Below are 15480 nucleotides of genomic sequence, written 5' to 3'. Positions count from 1 at the left end.
AACTGAGAACTACCCAGCTGGACCAACATGGCTGCAGACTAGAGATTAGGAAATGTATTCTGGAACGCACAGCAGCACCTACCTCCTCCGATGGCCAGCTCACCCCTGTGCTGGTGAAGTTGGGTTTGGGGGGGCTGCCTCCACCACTGTGCTTTGCAACCGCCTTTTCGGCCTCTTCCAGGTTTTACCAGGCAAATGAAAGGAGCAGGACTCGATAGTAAATTATTTTGTTCAGCCTTCTGTCTTTTTATGAAAATAAAAGGCAACACTTTGTCATTTTTAATCATATAAGCAGACAATAAACCTAATTTCGATATTGATTTTTTTTCTCAGAATCAAGTGATTTTGTAGCATCTGTTGTGTTTCCTTTCGGAGGAAGGGCCTTTGCTGGTACATTATGTCGCTATAAGGCTGTGTCTACAGCAGCGCTCATCTGAAACACGTACTGTAGTTTATTGTAGGCTTTGAAGCCAGATAGCTGACAGGGGGCTCTTGCTGGGTGACAGGAAATTTGGTTTTTGTCTAATTATCTAGACAGTGGTTTCAACTGGGCCACCTCCGTTGCCCCAGAATAGATGTGAGGCTGGCTGGCGCTTTTCAGAACTATGGCCTCAGAGATTCACTTCGCTTAAATTTTTTTCAAAATAAAACAATTCAAAAATCTTGGTATGTCAGGGGCCCCAATGACGCCTGGGGAGTGTTAGCAACAGGAGCACACTCTCCTGATTTAGGAAGCCCCAAACTCCAGAAAGGGGCGGGACCCTGAGCCCCAGGATGTCCCCCACTGCGAAGGTCCAACCTACAAAGTAGGGTCAAGGGAGCCAGTTACAGCAAAAGGGCCCAGAGGTCCTGATGCTCCCTCCGAATTCTGGTGCTCACTTGCCTTTCCTTTTGCAAAAACAAGATTATTTTATGTCAATGCCAAATGGAGTTGGCACTTTTTGAATAATAGACTCAAGGAGCAGAGGAGTTGGCCGGGCCTCCACCTACTTATAGAGGGAAAAAGAGGAAGCGTGTGAGGGGGTGGGGAGAGGTGGAGTGAAAGAAAGGAATGGAGGGAGAGGAAACACAAAGTAAGAAAGGAGAAGTGAAAAGAACGAACGGAAGGAAGGAGGAAAATAAAAGAAAGGGAAAAGGAGAAATGAATACAACGATGAAGGAGAAAAAAGACAAGAAGGAGGAAAAACAGATTTTAATTTTTAAAATATACAAAGTTACCATCTTTGGGGGGGGAAACTGATTGATTGCCTTGATAGACTACCTGGGCCTTTCACTGCAGCTACAGGCGGCTTCTCCTCCCTCCTAAAACGCAGAACAAATGGCAATCCCAAGCATAAATTAAAAGCCCCTCGACTTCCTACTCCAATCCAAAAGACTAGACTCAGGTCACCTGACCTCGAAATCCAGCGGACACACACGCGCTACCCTAGCTTCACCCTCCTCCAACTCCTCGCTTCCCTGGGCGGAGGACCCTGGCTGGGGGAGGGGATTGGGGGGCTCAACTCCAGGCTAGGGGGATGGAACCTCGGGCCAGCGAAAACCCTGGGGCTCTGACCTTTCCCGCAGTCCTCTAGGGTCAGTATTTAACCTTTTGCTCCCCCACGCTACCCACCCCCACCCGCCACTCGGTGGCCCTCGGCAAGTGAGAAAAGGAGAGTGGGTCGATATTTGAGACCATCAGGGGAGGCGGCGGAGCCTAGGCTGAACTGCACGTGGGTGCAGCCCAAACCAGCGCGCTCATTTTCTCCGCAGGCCGAGGAAACCGAGTCTCAAGGATCGCGCACTTGCCCGGCGCTGGCTGGCAAGGCCCAATTAAACCCTGGCCAAGACCCAGCTGAGGCACGGAGGAGAAAAATGGGCATCTTTCCCACATTTTCTGGCCTGTTGAGAGCAGTTTCTCTTCATCCAAAGCTCCCCCACCTCCAAAAACCAGCTACCCTTTTGCATTTTGGGGATTCCGAGAGGCCGGCCAGATGGGCGGGAGGCGACAGTGCGGAGCCAGACCTGTGCCCCACTCACGCCCGAAGCCTTTGACTCCACTCTGGGAGCAAGTGCCAAGAGAACCGGTGAAGAAATCGGGCCAAAGTCCAGGCTGCCGGGACCCGCTGACGGACTTACTGTCCCCGCCGGTAGAGCATTCCTCGCGCCTGCCCCATTCCACTGACTTCCAAAAGCCCTGCGACCGTAGGTCGCCCCAGAGGGATCTCCTGCGGGGCACTAGGGAAGGCGGCTGCAAACCGGAGGCTGCCGAGGTGGGGGGAGCGTCCCCCTCCCCGCCCCCCAGCTCCCAGCGGCTTGGGGTTTTCGCGGTCTCCCCAGCTGGAGCCGGGCCGCCAGGAGCCTAGAGCGTTAGGTTCAAATGCATCAAGGCTCTGAAGTCATTTATCCGGTTTCATAAATAATTTTCTTATTACACTTAAGCCCTAGTCCTGCTCCCTTCCCGTTTTTATTGCGGGGTTTCAGCGGCAAAAAGTTTCTAAGTCGGGTGGGCTGTTGTTTTCCTTTTTCCATCATTAACATCATTAATATAAGCTATCAATAACCCTGTCGTTCGAAGCCGAGTTTCACGGTATTGATCCACGCAGCTATTCATCTCTGCCATGCAAGACACGGAATAATTTTCGCATTACAGTAGCTTGGATTTGCTTTTAATTCATATTTAAAGCTGCAACCGGCTCGGTGGAGCGCTCTTCGAAAGACTAGAGGCGCCTAATTAATAATAAGTTAGAAACGAAGGAAGGCACCAGCGAATAAATAATTAATACAGACATCTATGTCTCTTTGAATATTGCTCCTTTAAAAATTTAGACTTACCAGGACCATACTGTAAGTCTGCAATTTATATTGCAGGGATGATTTAAGAAAGCTATTTTTTTTCCTTGAAATACAATACTAAATTATTTACAGTGTTTTGCAAACCTAACTTCCTTCATTAGCCAGCCCCCTCTGGTTTGTTTTCTCCAGGTGGAAAACACCAATTTTTTAAAAATAAGAAGAATCGTAATAAACTACGGCCGAGAACCTCAGGCTGCAATTAGCTTCAGGCTGCAAGGGTGAGGAGGATTGGCAGGGAGAACAACTATGAGGTCTCCAGCTCTGGGAGGGGCTGGGGGTTGCCATATAGGGGGTTTGTTAAGAGAGGAAAAATACAACCCAAAATCATTGAGCAGTGACTTTGGGCATTTGCTGGGGCAGGAAGAGACAGGGTTTGAAGTAAACCCTTAAAGTCCCCAAAGGGCCTTGGGGAGAGAAGAGACTGGGATTGGGAGGGTTCCAGGTTCTCCTCAATTGCAAAAACAAATATCAGGATTTTTAGAGAAAGGCTACTGAAAGTCAGGACTGAATTCCAGACTAGCCAGGAGCTACCAGTGGGCTAGGAGAAATAGTAAAATTCAAGTAGGTAGAAGTGACTGAAAATCTGACGAAGTTTTTGTATGAGAGACTAAGATTTGTTTGCAATATTGTTAGCAATATTGATTTTTTTGTTACTTTGGATTAATGTATGTTAAACAGGAAAATACAGACATTAGTCAAGTACATTATAATCATCTATTGTTGAGAGCCAAAGTCTCTCAGGTGAGTGTCTGAGACTTGAAACTGCGAGACAGTTCCAGGGGCTTTTGAAACCATCCAGGCTCAGGCTGGGGCAGCCCAAATCCCCAGTGTCTGGTAGTGCCTGACCAGAGAGGGCTTCACCTCCAGCTCATTCTTCCCCCCACTTTTCCAATTACAGCCCATGTTTAACCAACCCACTGCCTAGGTGTGTCAGGCTCCGCCTCTCTGTTGGGTTAGATGATGATTAGAGAAACTGAGGAGTGGAAGTATTCTTGGCCCCCTGGGTTCCCTTCAGTTCTCACTGCGCCCACCCATCATCCTCACAGCCTCCAAGCCAAGCCTCCAGGTCTCGGGTCTGGTGACCATCCCTACAACCCTCCTGAGGCGCCCACATCCCAGCCCTGGTGGCCTGAGGCATGGCGGGGAGCATCACTGGCGCCTCTATACAAATATATGCACACACGAGTAGACGTGCACACACGAATAGACGTGCACCCACATCCTGGGGGCGGGGGAGCACGAGGTGGGGAGAGAGACACAGGAGCATCGATTCACAAGCACCTGGGGCCCTCCAGACCCCAGACTCCGACCCTTTGACCTTGGGCACCGGCCCTGCCCAGAGAAGTGTGCCTCAGAGGCAACACACATACTCCAAACATTGGTCCCCAGGGACACCACCTCCCGCACTCGGCCTTCTCGCCTAGCATTCAGACATCGGGGGCCAAGGCCGCACTCAGTTTTTCTTTGCAACCTCAGTCCTGAGCCCTAGGTCACCACACATAGGGACAAAGACCCTGTGAGGCACGCAGCTCCACCTCGAAGGTAAAGGTCTTTTCCAAGCTCCACCGAAGCTAAAGGCTACGCACAGGCCACTTAGGTCTTGGACGGTTCAGGAGGGTGCCAGAGGGTGAGCATCAGAGTTAGAGGACGAGGTTGAGGGGGGACTTCTGGGCGCTTCACACCCCTATAATCCTGCGCGGGGATAGCGCTGGGCCAATGGGCTAGCGGGCTCGCCCAGAGCCCCAATGGTCTGCCAGCCATGGGAATGAAGGGATAAGGAGGTCGAGACATGCAAGGTGGACAAGGCATGATGGGCAAGAAAAGAAAGAAAAGTGTACCAAGTGAGAAGAGGAAAGGAAAGACGGAAGGAAGGAAAGAGGAGGCTCAGCCTGGAGGAAACAAAAGGCCAGAGGGGCGAGCAGGCTCGGACGAAGGCGCAGGCAAGGGGTGGGGAGCCCAGAACACCCGCCTTTCATTTTTAAATCTTCTAGGTGTCTGCGTGTCAAATAAAGACAAGGACGGTAACGATTATTCTGTTAAATCTATGGTACTTGACTGCGCAAACACTAATTGATTAGACACCAAAATGATTTGTTTTAAGAGTTTTCCTTCCCAAGTGCAGCTGCTCTTGGGCCCGGGTAGGCGTCATCCTGCGAGGCTGAGTAGGAGTTCGCAAAGTGGGCCGCGCGGGGCCGAAGAGCCCGCGATCGGCCCAGGGTGGGGTGGGGCGGTGTCACTGGTCCGCCCCCGCCGACCTGAGGCTCCGAGCTGGGCTTCGACCTGCGACTTCCGTCCTTCCTGTCCTCCAAGGCGGGAGGATGGCGCACCTGGAGACTATCCTGAGCCGACGTTGGCCTCCGCCTGCCCTTTTTGCTACGAGTTTTCTCCACCTCGAGTCGCTTAGAACTGCATTTGCTCGCGGACCCCTTGTCCCTTGCCCTGTCCTCCCGGCCGCGCGCCACCACCCCACCACCCTCCTGCCCTGGCACTCTACCTTCGCGCGCACCTAATCCTAGTGGAACCCCAAATTCTAGGCACTGGAAGAGGATTCTTAACCACCGCCCCATATCTGGAAAATTCATCAACCACCCCCTCCCGCCCCCGCAGTCCGGACTGGTCTCTTTTGTAATATATTTCAACGATATAAAGATATAAAGATAAGACCAAGAAAGAAAATCCACTGAAAGTTTGACGACAAAAGGCCAAATCCCCCAGAATCGAACTGGCTGAGGAATGCAGCCAGAGCATCACCAGGGAGACTTAGGACACCCCTTCTTCCTTCAGTGCATCTGAAGGAAGGCCTGAGGCTTTGAAAAGCCCTCGTGGAAATTGGGGACCTCAGAAACAGATTTAAACCCAAGAGAGCCACTTCTAGTTTATCGGATAGCCGAAGAAAGGAAGTAACTGTAGATGCTTAAAGAGGGGTCTGACATCCTGGCACCGCTGTCCTGGCTACCGTCTGCATCTCTTAGAATCCCGTGTCAGCTGGAGTTGACACCAGCTATGGGGAGCCCTTCACCAGGGCATCTTCTCTTTGGGTTTGGAGGGGTGGGTAGGCGATAGAACAAAGGAGAGTGCAAAAATACAGAGTATAAAATATACATATTGTCATGGGCAAAAAACGTAATTTAGGTTAAAAAAGGAAAAGATAACTGAACCGATGGATTAAAAACTATATGATAAATAGAATATCAAAGATTGATGAAGAGGGCTAGAATAATTGGTTACCCTTTCCTTGGCCCCCAGAGAGTGAAGTCATTGATTAATTTTTTTTTCCCCCTGGTTTTCAACAGTGAATCACCAGACCACCCCTTTCTGAATGTCTTGGTGTTCTATTCTAAGCCAGCAGCAATTTTCTGAATTAAATTTCTCCAGAGTTGGGAGGAAGACAACTAGCAGAAAGCACCACCAAACCCTTCACCCCCTAGCTCTCAAGTTGTGACCAGTATACTGTTGCCAGACACCAAAGAAATGGTTCTGCACCAGAAGTGTAATTCTAGACTTGTTACAGGCATCAGAAACACTGGTGAATTACATTCTGAAGCTCTGGCCAAAGAGTCAGCCTCCCACTGGACCCTGGTTAGGAAGATCTGTCCTGACACCCAGGCTTGCTGTTTGTGTGGTCAACAAATGGGAAGTAAACCGTTGATGTTTCAGAGAGCCTGGAAACATTTCTTTGGAATGGCCCTGAAAACTGGGACTGGGATCCATATGTTACCTCTCTATTACTCACAAAGAAAATGAAAGCGGTAACTCTGAAACTGAAGGAAGATTTCAGAAAAGCTTATGTGGATGAACTGACTTGTTTTCATTCTCTTTTCTAAGCTTGATGGGTCACCAGGCAAGCTCTAGTCCACCCAGCATAGGAAAGATTGTACCTGCCCCATCACCATCACCACCACCCCAGTATTTACAAAATTCTTGTTTCCACGCTGAAAATATCACCAGCAACAAATATCCAGCCAATAGTCTTATTTGCTTTTTTCTTAAATATATACATGTATGTAATTTTGTAGTGAAGATTGACGTTGTTGTTGTTTTCTTTATTGATTTTTAGAGAGAGAGGAAAAGAGAAGAAGAGAGAGACAGGAACATTGATGAGAGAGAATACCGATTGGCCACCTCCCACATGCCCCCAACTGGGGATTTGGCCCACAGCCTGGGCCTGTGCCCTGACAGGGGATAGAACCCGTGATCAAACCGGTGACCTCTTGGTGCATGGGTCCATGCTCAGCCACTGAGCCACATATGGGAGGGCAACGCTGTTGTTTTTGTTTGTTTGTTTGTTTGTTTGTTTGTTTGTTTGTTTGTTTGTTTTAAGTTTCCTGCAACTACTCCAAAATCTAACCAGCTGACAGTAAACCCTCCCCTCAAACTTCTTGGCTGTTATGAAGAATTGTGCAGCATCCTGTAATACACTTGACCAATCAAGCAGTTTCAAGGAACTCCTCCTTGGGTTTTAATTGTTTCATTCCCCAATAGTGCACCTGATGGGTGCCAGGCATTAGGCTAGGCTCTGGAAGTGGGAAGGGAGGAGAGGGTCAAAATGAACAAAAGCTATCCCAGCCCTTCTAGCAATTGGCAATCTGTCTAGTCTCTCTGTCTCTCTGTCTCTCTGTCTCTCTCTCTCTTACACACACACACACACACACATACACATTCACTTTAGGCCTAAGAGAATTCATCCCTTTCCTTAGTATAGGAAAATTTTCCAAGAGGTCAAGTAAGAATAAAATGTTTCTGAAAAATCACTGCAACTCAGTCAACTACAGGAAAACAATGGTTAAATAGCCTGAATAGCCAAGAAAGATTAGGGAGATTTGCAAACCAAAGCAAGTCCTGCACACATGCTATATATAACATATATAATACTGGACTAGATCTTTTCTTTGACTTCTCCTTTAGGGACCAACACTGAACCAGTCCCTCTTTTCATAAGGGCAGTAGGGGAGTTTATCTCACCTGATCCCAACCCTCTTCAGGTAGCTTCTAGGGACTCAGCCAGAAACCTCACATGAAGGAGGGTTTCCAGGATCAAATCCCTAATTAGTTATACAAAGGGAAAACCATGAACAATGTGTGCACTTGGTGGTATTTACTTCTTTCTTTTAACAAACTGCCTTTTGGGAAGAGAGTTGTCATAAGGGCAAATCAATAATTTCCAAGGGATTAAAATATGGGGGTGTGGGGAGACACAACAGTTTAGCTCAAAGGCTGTCTGCTACTTTAACCCATTGTTTGGTCTCATATGAGAGCTAGACACTATGCTATAACAAAAAAGAACAGAAACAATAAGGAAACAAGAATGTGGGTTCCCACCAACATATTATGATCCACTAGGCAGAAAATAACACTTTATGCTTCTGTGTAATAATAGATAAATATAAATACAAATTTAAATAATTCTGTTTTCTGAGTTCCTTTATGTCAGTGTATTTTTCCCAAATATCATTTCTTCTCTGGGGCTTTAAATTCCTAAGTGTTCACTGTTCAAGTTGATGCTAAGTTCACTGAGGTAGATTCCCATTTCCAGGGCCTCCGTAGGCGTTGTTTGGACAAGACAAAAACCAGCCAGATTAACCAATTCCAGGACATGACCACTTTCAGGGAAGTCAGGTTGACGGACTGTACCCACCAGTCTTGACCTACCTGGATCATAATGTTGTCCTGGTGGTGGCAAGAACCTGGGCAAAGAGATGGGCCTGCTCATGCCTTGGTTGGTGGGAAGTTTCCCCCAATGGTGGGCCTACCCAAGCTTTTGCCTAGGGGAACCCATCACCTCTACTACCAACACTTCAGTCCTGGTCTGCCCTAGGATCTAGGAACATTTCCAGTAGAGACATCACTGATGAGCTTCAACCAGGTGTCCTAGCAAAGGAACCTACGATTTGAGTTTGGACCAGTACAGGCCACACACACTTTGTTCCATATCCAGACCCAGACACCCAGGCTTTGAGAGGCAGTCCTCATTGTGACCACCGTTTGCCCGGGGCTGAGGCTTGGCGCTGACCCGGTCGTAACTGCCAAGAGCCTGACAATGGGCACATCTGTCCTTTCTCTGAGGGATGAAAGCACCTAAGCGGACACGGCTCTGCCTTTTGTTACAGATTTTTTTTTATTTTCTTTGTAAATGAAAGAAAGCCGCGGCATGTGGTGGCCGGGTGTACATCCCACACTGAGGGCCTCCCCACGCGTCCCCACCAGGCCCAAAGACCATGTTCGATTCCAGATTGGAGCGTGATTGTGAGAAGCGGACAATTACGCCTCAAGCTGAATTGATTTTCAAATCTGGAGGCTTCTCGTGGGGACGCCGGGAAGAGGGTGTCCCCAAGGGCCATGCGGAGTCCGGCCAGCCTGGTCCACCCTGCCGGTGTCAGTCCTCCCCACAAGCAGTGGCTTCTGGGTGCTTTACCAGGAGGGCCATGGAGAAAACGCAGGACCGGCTTGAGCCTCAGCGGCCCCACCAGCACCCAGAAGTTAACATGGGAACCCACTAGGGCACTCCTCACCCCTAACACACACACACACACACACACACACACACACACACACTCAGTCATTGGTGAAGCAGACGCGCCGTCTTGTCAGCTGAGCCAAAGAAGGACCCAGCCGGCGGGAGACAGCGAGGTAGGCCCGGGCTGGGACTCTTAGCACTAAGCGCTCCTCTCCCAAAGCATGGAAGAGGAGGAAGGGGTGGGCAGAGGATTATTAGGGAGGTCCGAGATTTCTGGATCCACAGCCACCAAAATGACCAAGGCCTTTAAGATATTTGTCCCCTGAGGATAGGAAGAACGTGGACTCCCAGAAGCCCTCCGGGAAATAAAGCTTAGTGGGCTAGGGATGGAGGAGTAATGACAGTCTCAGCATCCCGGGCAAACTGCGCCGGGAGGCGGCAGCTGGAGAGAAGGTCGACGACTCTTCAGGCATAGCGCACCACCAAGTACGAAAGCCCTGCAAGTGCAGCCCAGGGCTGGGAGGCGAGCCCACCCGGGACCCGAGCCAGGGGACCCAGAGGGGCGCAAGTCTCCCGGGTAGTGGTGGCAGCCCCAGGTCGCTCTGTATGCTGGGTCTTCCCACGTGCGCGCCTCAAATCCGGCCACCGGGCGCCGCCGGTGAGGCGCAGGACCCCTCCTACATTTGCACTGGGACGTCACCCGCAGCGCGCGCGGGGGGCCGAGAGGGCGGGGCCGAGCCGCGCGCGTGCGCGCTGCGCCCAGCGGGCGTGAGGGCGGGCCGCGGCGGCAACGGTGGCGGCGGCTGAGGCAGCGGAACCGCGGCCACAGAGTCTGCAACAGTAACCGAGCCATGGCTCCAGCTGGCCAGCGGCGCGGGCAGGCAGCAGCCGCGGAAGGCGCGCGGGCTGCGTCAGGGGAGCCGGGGACCTCACAATTCTAAGAAGGAGAGGGGCGAGAGGGGGTCGGGGACGAGGGGGCTGGGGACACAGCGCTCACCCAACGGTGAGGATCCTTTTTGGAAATTAATATTAAAAAAAAAAAAAAAAAAAAAACGAGGACTCAGAGGGGAAGGTGGGGGCAAGAGGAAAGGCGAGACACACAGAGAGGGAGACAGAGCCCCACAGTGAGAGGAAGGAAGGAAGGCAACAGTCGTCGTCAGCCTATGTGAAGACCGGACTCCGTGCGCCCTTTGCCGCCTCTGTCCGGCCTCATCGATGTTGTGTCCGCCGCCCGCTCGCCCGAATCACGATGAATGCGCAGCTGACCATGGAGGCGATCGGCGAGCTGCACGGGGTGAGCCATGAGCCGGTGCCCGCCCCTGCCGACCTGCTGGGTGGCAGCCCCCACGCGCGAAGCTCCGTGGCGCACCGCGGCAGCCACCTGCCCCCCGCGCACCCACGCTCCATGGGCATGGCGTCCCTGCTGGACGGCGGCGGTGGCGGCGGCGGCGATTACCACCACCACCACCGGGCCCCCGAGCACAGCCTGGCCGGCCCCCTTCACCCCACGATGACCATGGCCTGCGAGACTCCCCCAGGTATGAGCATGCCCACCACCTACACCACCTTAACCCCTCTGCAGCCGCTGCCGCCCATCTCCACCGTATCGGACAAGTTCCCCCACCATCACCACCACCACCACCACCATCACCACCACCCGCACCACCACCAGCGCCTGGCGGGCAACGTGAGCGGTAGCTTCACACTCATGCGGGACGAGCGCGGGCTGGCCTCCATGAATAACCTCTATACCCCCTACCACAAGGACGTGGCTGGCATGGGCCAGAGCCTCTCGCCCCTCTCCGGTTCCGGTCTAGGCGGCATCCACAACTCCCAGCAAGGGCTGCCCCACTATGCTCACCCTGGCGCTGCCATGCCCACCGACAAGATGCTCACCCCCAACGGCTTCGAAGCCCACCACCCGGCCATGCTCGGCCGTCACGGGGAGCAGCACCTCACGCCCACCTCGGCCGGCATGGTACCCATCAACGGCCTTCCTCCGCACCACCCCCACGCCCACCTGAACGCCCAGGGCCACGGGCAGCTCCTGGGCTCAGCCCGGGAGCCCAACCCTTCCGTGACCGGTGCGCAGGTCAGCAATGGAAGTAATTCAGGGCAGATGGAAGAGATCAATACCAAAGAGGTGGCGCAGCGTATCACCACCGAGCTCAAGCGCTACAGCATCCCACAGGCCATCTTCGCTCAGAGGGTGCTCTGCCGCTCCCAAGGGACCCTCTCGGACCTGCTGCGCAACCCCAAACCTTGGAGCAAACTCAAGTCCGGCCGGGAGACCTTCCGGAGGATGTGGAAGTGGCTGCAGGAGCCAGAGTTCCAACGTATGTCTGCGCTCCGCTTAGCAGGTGAGCGGGTCAGGGAGTTTGAATGCGCGGGGATAGAAGGAATGGGGAAGCCTAGGGACCGAAGGAGGGCGGGAAGGAGAGAGGGCTGGGACAGCTTCACTCCGTCCTCCTTTTCCCGAGAGGGGGTCTTTGGTCCTGGAAGAACCAACACGCGGCTCCAGGCTGCAGACCACCTCCTCCAGGACTTAGTGCGTTGGGCTGTGGAAGGCTCCGGAAGCTGAGTATCGCGGTCTCTGCGACTGCTCAGGAGCATTTGTGCTGGGAGCAAGGGAAGCTCTCAATGCCTGAAGCGGAGAAAAATTCCCGCTCCTGGCCAGACACGGTCTGTGCGTCGCTTCTCCGTTGGGCACTCGCGTTTGGGAAGAGAGAGGCAAAGCGTGCATGGAACGACGCGCCTGGCACATACCCCGGCGCGTGGCTGGAGCTGCTTGCCCATGTTGAGCTGAACTAGCTGTAGTAACCCAGCTCCCTCACTAACTATTGGCGCGGGGGAGGGAGGCGGCGCAGTTAGTTCCGGCAAAAGGTTCTAAAGCCTCTAGGCGGTGGATGTCTGGCGCAGACACTGTGCAAAGGTTAGCGCGCGCTTGAAAACGGGCTGTGGAAAGGAGAGGGAGACAAACGGTGAGCAGGTGCGGGTGAGGGCGACGGAGCAACAAGGGAGCTTCCAGCTGAGCCGAGGGACAGCCTTCGCTGCCTATTCGCTTAGAACTTCGCATTTTCATTATTGCTTTGCATGATTTTTCGTCTTAATGAATCCAAATGCAGGGGAGGGTGGGAGTTTGGAAGTGTGGAAATGGCCCCCAAGTCTGCGAGCAGAGGTCTCCCGACCCGAAAACTTAAATTCCGGGCGTCTCGGAGTTTAGGGGGAGTGTCTCAGTGGCGCTGCAGACACAGCGCCGAGCTCCCCTCGCCTCTTTAAGCCAAGGTGCGAACGCGGCTTTGGACGGCCGACTAGCCTAGGAGACCGCTAAACCCAGCCTGAATGGCACAGGGGATTTTGTGCGCATTCCCGCAACCTCCGAAGGAGGGAGGACATGCGGGGAGGTAGAGCCAGGAGTAGCAGAGGGAGGACTTGGTTTGATGAGACCTGGGCTGAGCTGATGTGCTCCTGAGTTCATCTTCCCGCACACACACACCCCCTAATCTCAGCCTCGGCGCCCTGGCCTGGGTCCTGGCTAAGAGAAAGGTAAAAGCCGGTATGCGGGTTTGTTAATTAACTGATCGTTCTCTATTAATTCGTCCCTGGAGAACGAGAGACAGTCAATCCGCTCAGAGCCGGGGGCACTGAGCAGTTTCACAGACTAAAATCAAAGCGAGAGGCCAGAGCCCCCTCCCCCACCTCGTATCGGCCAATGAGAAGCTAGAAGGAGGCAGGTGCTGGCGTACCCTCCAGCCTGCGACTCGAGCCCGGATGCAACCCAAAGCAATCGAGTCTGGAGCGCCTGGCCTCCCCGCCCGAGCGCCGCGCTGGCTGAGCCTCAGTCCGGTGCTGGTTCCCTCCAAGCAAAGACCCCACGCGGGGAAGCCAGGTGTAGGGGAACGAGAAGGAGAGAGGTTGACCAGGTGCCCTCTGGGCTTCCGCAACTCCACTCTCTAGCTTTGAGTGCAGTCACCGTGTCGCCTCCCCCCTCCCCTGCCCGCTTGGGCTGACCGAGACCCGAGGGCAGCTGAAGTTCGAGGAGGTGGGAGAAACTGCTACTCCTCTCCCGACTGCTCCGCTTCTGCAAGGTGATCAGGGCCTTTTCACACACCTACGCTACACTCGAACACTGCTTAATGAACTTGTACCCGGTCAGTGCCGGCGGGAGTGGGAGTGGGAGTGGGAGTGGACGGTTGGTGGAAATGGAGGGGTGCCCCCAGGGAAGCCCGTCCCCTATCCGCCACCCCGTGAAGGCGCTTGCTCGGAACTCCAATGACCCTTTCTCATTGCCTCCTGTTGCCGCCTGAAGAACGACTGACAGTTTCTGGAAACTGTCTGGGGCCCAGTCCTGCGTGAGCGCCCTCTGACCTCCACACCTGGGCGCCGCAGCGCTGCTGAAGGGGAGTATTGCGACTCGCACACGGGAGGGGCGGGCGGCCTGTTGGCGGAGGATCACGGGACCTAGGAGACTATAGAATGGGTGCCTGTTTGGTACCCAGCAGCACAAGCCTTGTCACCCTCGGCGCCAGGCTTGTGGCCTTTTCGAAGGGGAGGTGGGGATCCGAGACTAGTAGGACACCCATTTGGCCCCCTAATCCCAAACGGACCCCGCATCCTAAGACCCGGATGGAGCGTCGTCTCTTTCATTGTCCTTTCTTTAGCTTAATTAAAGGGGTGGGGAGGGCTGGAATGAGGGCGCGTGTGGAGCGAACCGGGAGCAATTCCGTTATGCTTCAAAAGCCACGACCTATTTTTAAGTCACGGAGGAACAACGAGAAGTTCTGTTAACATTGTTGTTTATAAAAATAAATAAAAATGAGGCCATTTCCTGAACCCTCTCAATGATGTCTACTGGGCTTTGCAGGAGACTTGGAACAGATTGCAGGGCATGTTGGCTGCCGCTGTGCCACATTGCCGCCTCCTCCCCACCGTCACTTCCCATTCACCAAGATGCTCCTTGCAGCTTTGCTGGCTGTTGCACTCAAAGACCCTTCAACCCAGTCCCTACCCCATGCGAAGCTGGGGCTCAACATGGTCGGTTCCATCGGTGGCGGGAGAGTGGCTTCCCTGTGCCCCTCCCTGTACCCCAGGTTCTGCGCAGTTTGCTGTGGAGAGTCAAGCCCTCCACATGTTGCAGCGTGTTTGGAGAGGCGCCTTCTCCTTAAGAAATTACATCTGCTGCTGGAAACGGGAGACAGGAGGAAATTCTCACCAAATGTAACCACCTTTTAAAAATCGATATATGTTCCCTCAATGCAATACTTGCAGCTGCCCCCATTAAAATCAGAATCGCGCCGCATCTCATCCCCAGGTGGGGTGGGCGGGCTGTGCTGTTCGGGTGGGTGCCCCGCCTCTGACGTGCGCGCCTATTAAGACACGAGGAGATTAGTTTCCAATTAAAGATTCCAGAAGGCGTCCACTACACTAGGGGAGCTGTCAGTGCAGGAAGAGGCTGCAACTAGCATCCACCAGCGGCACAGCACCGGAGACCTGGGAGGCTAGGCCCGCAGGCCCTGGGTTCTGGCTGGGCCACTGGGATCTTTTGGTACCTGGAGGCAAGGAAATCTCCAAACGGCGCCACGGATCCCGCCGGGTCTCCTACACCCGGCCTGCGCCCCCTTCCAGTCTGGAATTTGTTCCAGAGCGATTTAGAAAAGGGCCTAGGAGGAGGCGGGGGGGGGGGGGGTGTCAGCCCAGGAGGTGGCCATGAGAAAGTCTCGCCCCAGCCAACCTGGACTCTGTTTGCCATAAGTGGCCTTGCAGCCTGGTTGATTGATAACAGGCCCCCGCGCAAGTTCATTTGCTTTTTGTTAATATTTATCCCGGCGGGTGACATTTCAACTGTCCGCGCGCTTCCCTGGGCCACGGGAGCCAAGCAAGAGTGTGGTGCTGGCTCTGGGAACCCCACTTCCACAATCCTTAAAGACTCCGGGGCCGGGAGAAAAGCCAGGATTGGGTGTGTGGGCTGCAGGAGCTGGAGGAGTGCCTGAGTCCTTGAGTAGGAAGAGAAGGCGCCAAGCGGATTGGTTCCCTCGCGCCCCACGTCTTGGCGCGCTGGGTCTCTCGCGCAGTGCAGCTGCTCCCGGCCGCCTGCGGCTCGAACAAAGGGCCAGCGGGGCGCGGCTGACTGCGGCTGTCTCGAATACGGGTGAGGAGTGCCTTCTCCGAAGGCCAGGGATGGCCTCCTCCCA

General features: G+C 53.7%; 1 protein-coding gene across 1 annotated transcript in view; it reads left to right on the top strand.

Moving 5' to 3' along the window:
• The first annotated feature begins 10412 nt into the window (after positions 1 to 10412).
• The window catches only part of ONECUT1 (one cut homeobox 1), a 40269-nt gene continuing 35201 nt past the window's right edge, over positions 10413 to 15480 (top strand). Inside the window, exon 1 of the mRNA XM_036240481.1 lies at positions 10413 to 11649. Coding sequence (XP_036096374.1) covers positions 10539 to 11649 — 1111 coding nt within the window. The 5' untranslated portion in view covers positions 10413 to 10538. The remainder of the gene's footprint in view (positions 11650 to 15480) is intronic.

This window comes from Molossus molossus, unplaced genomic scaffold (assembly GCF_014108415.1).
Source record: "Molossus molossus isolate mMolMol1 unplaced genomic scaffold, mMolMol1.p scaffold_m16_p_1, whole genome shotgun sequence".
In the NCBI taxonomy this organism is placed as follows: domain Eukaryota; kingdom Metazoa; phylum Chordata; class Mammalia; order Chiroptera; family Molossidae; genus Molossus; species Molossus molossus.
Note: the sequence above shows the minus strand (reverse complement) of the source record. Positions and strands in the feature narration are given on the sequence as shown.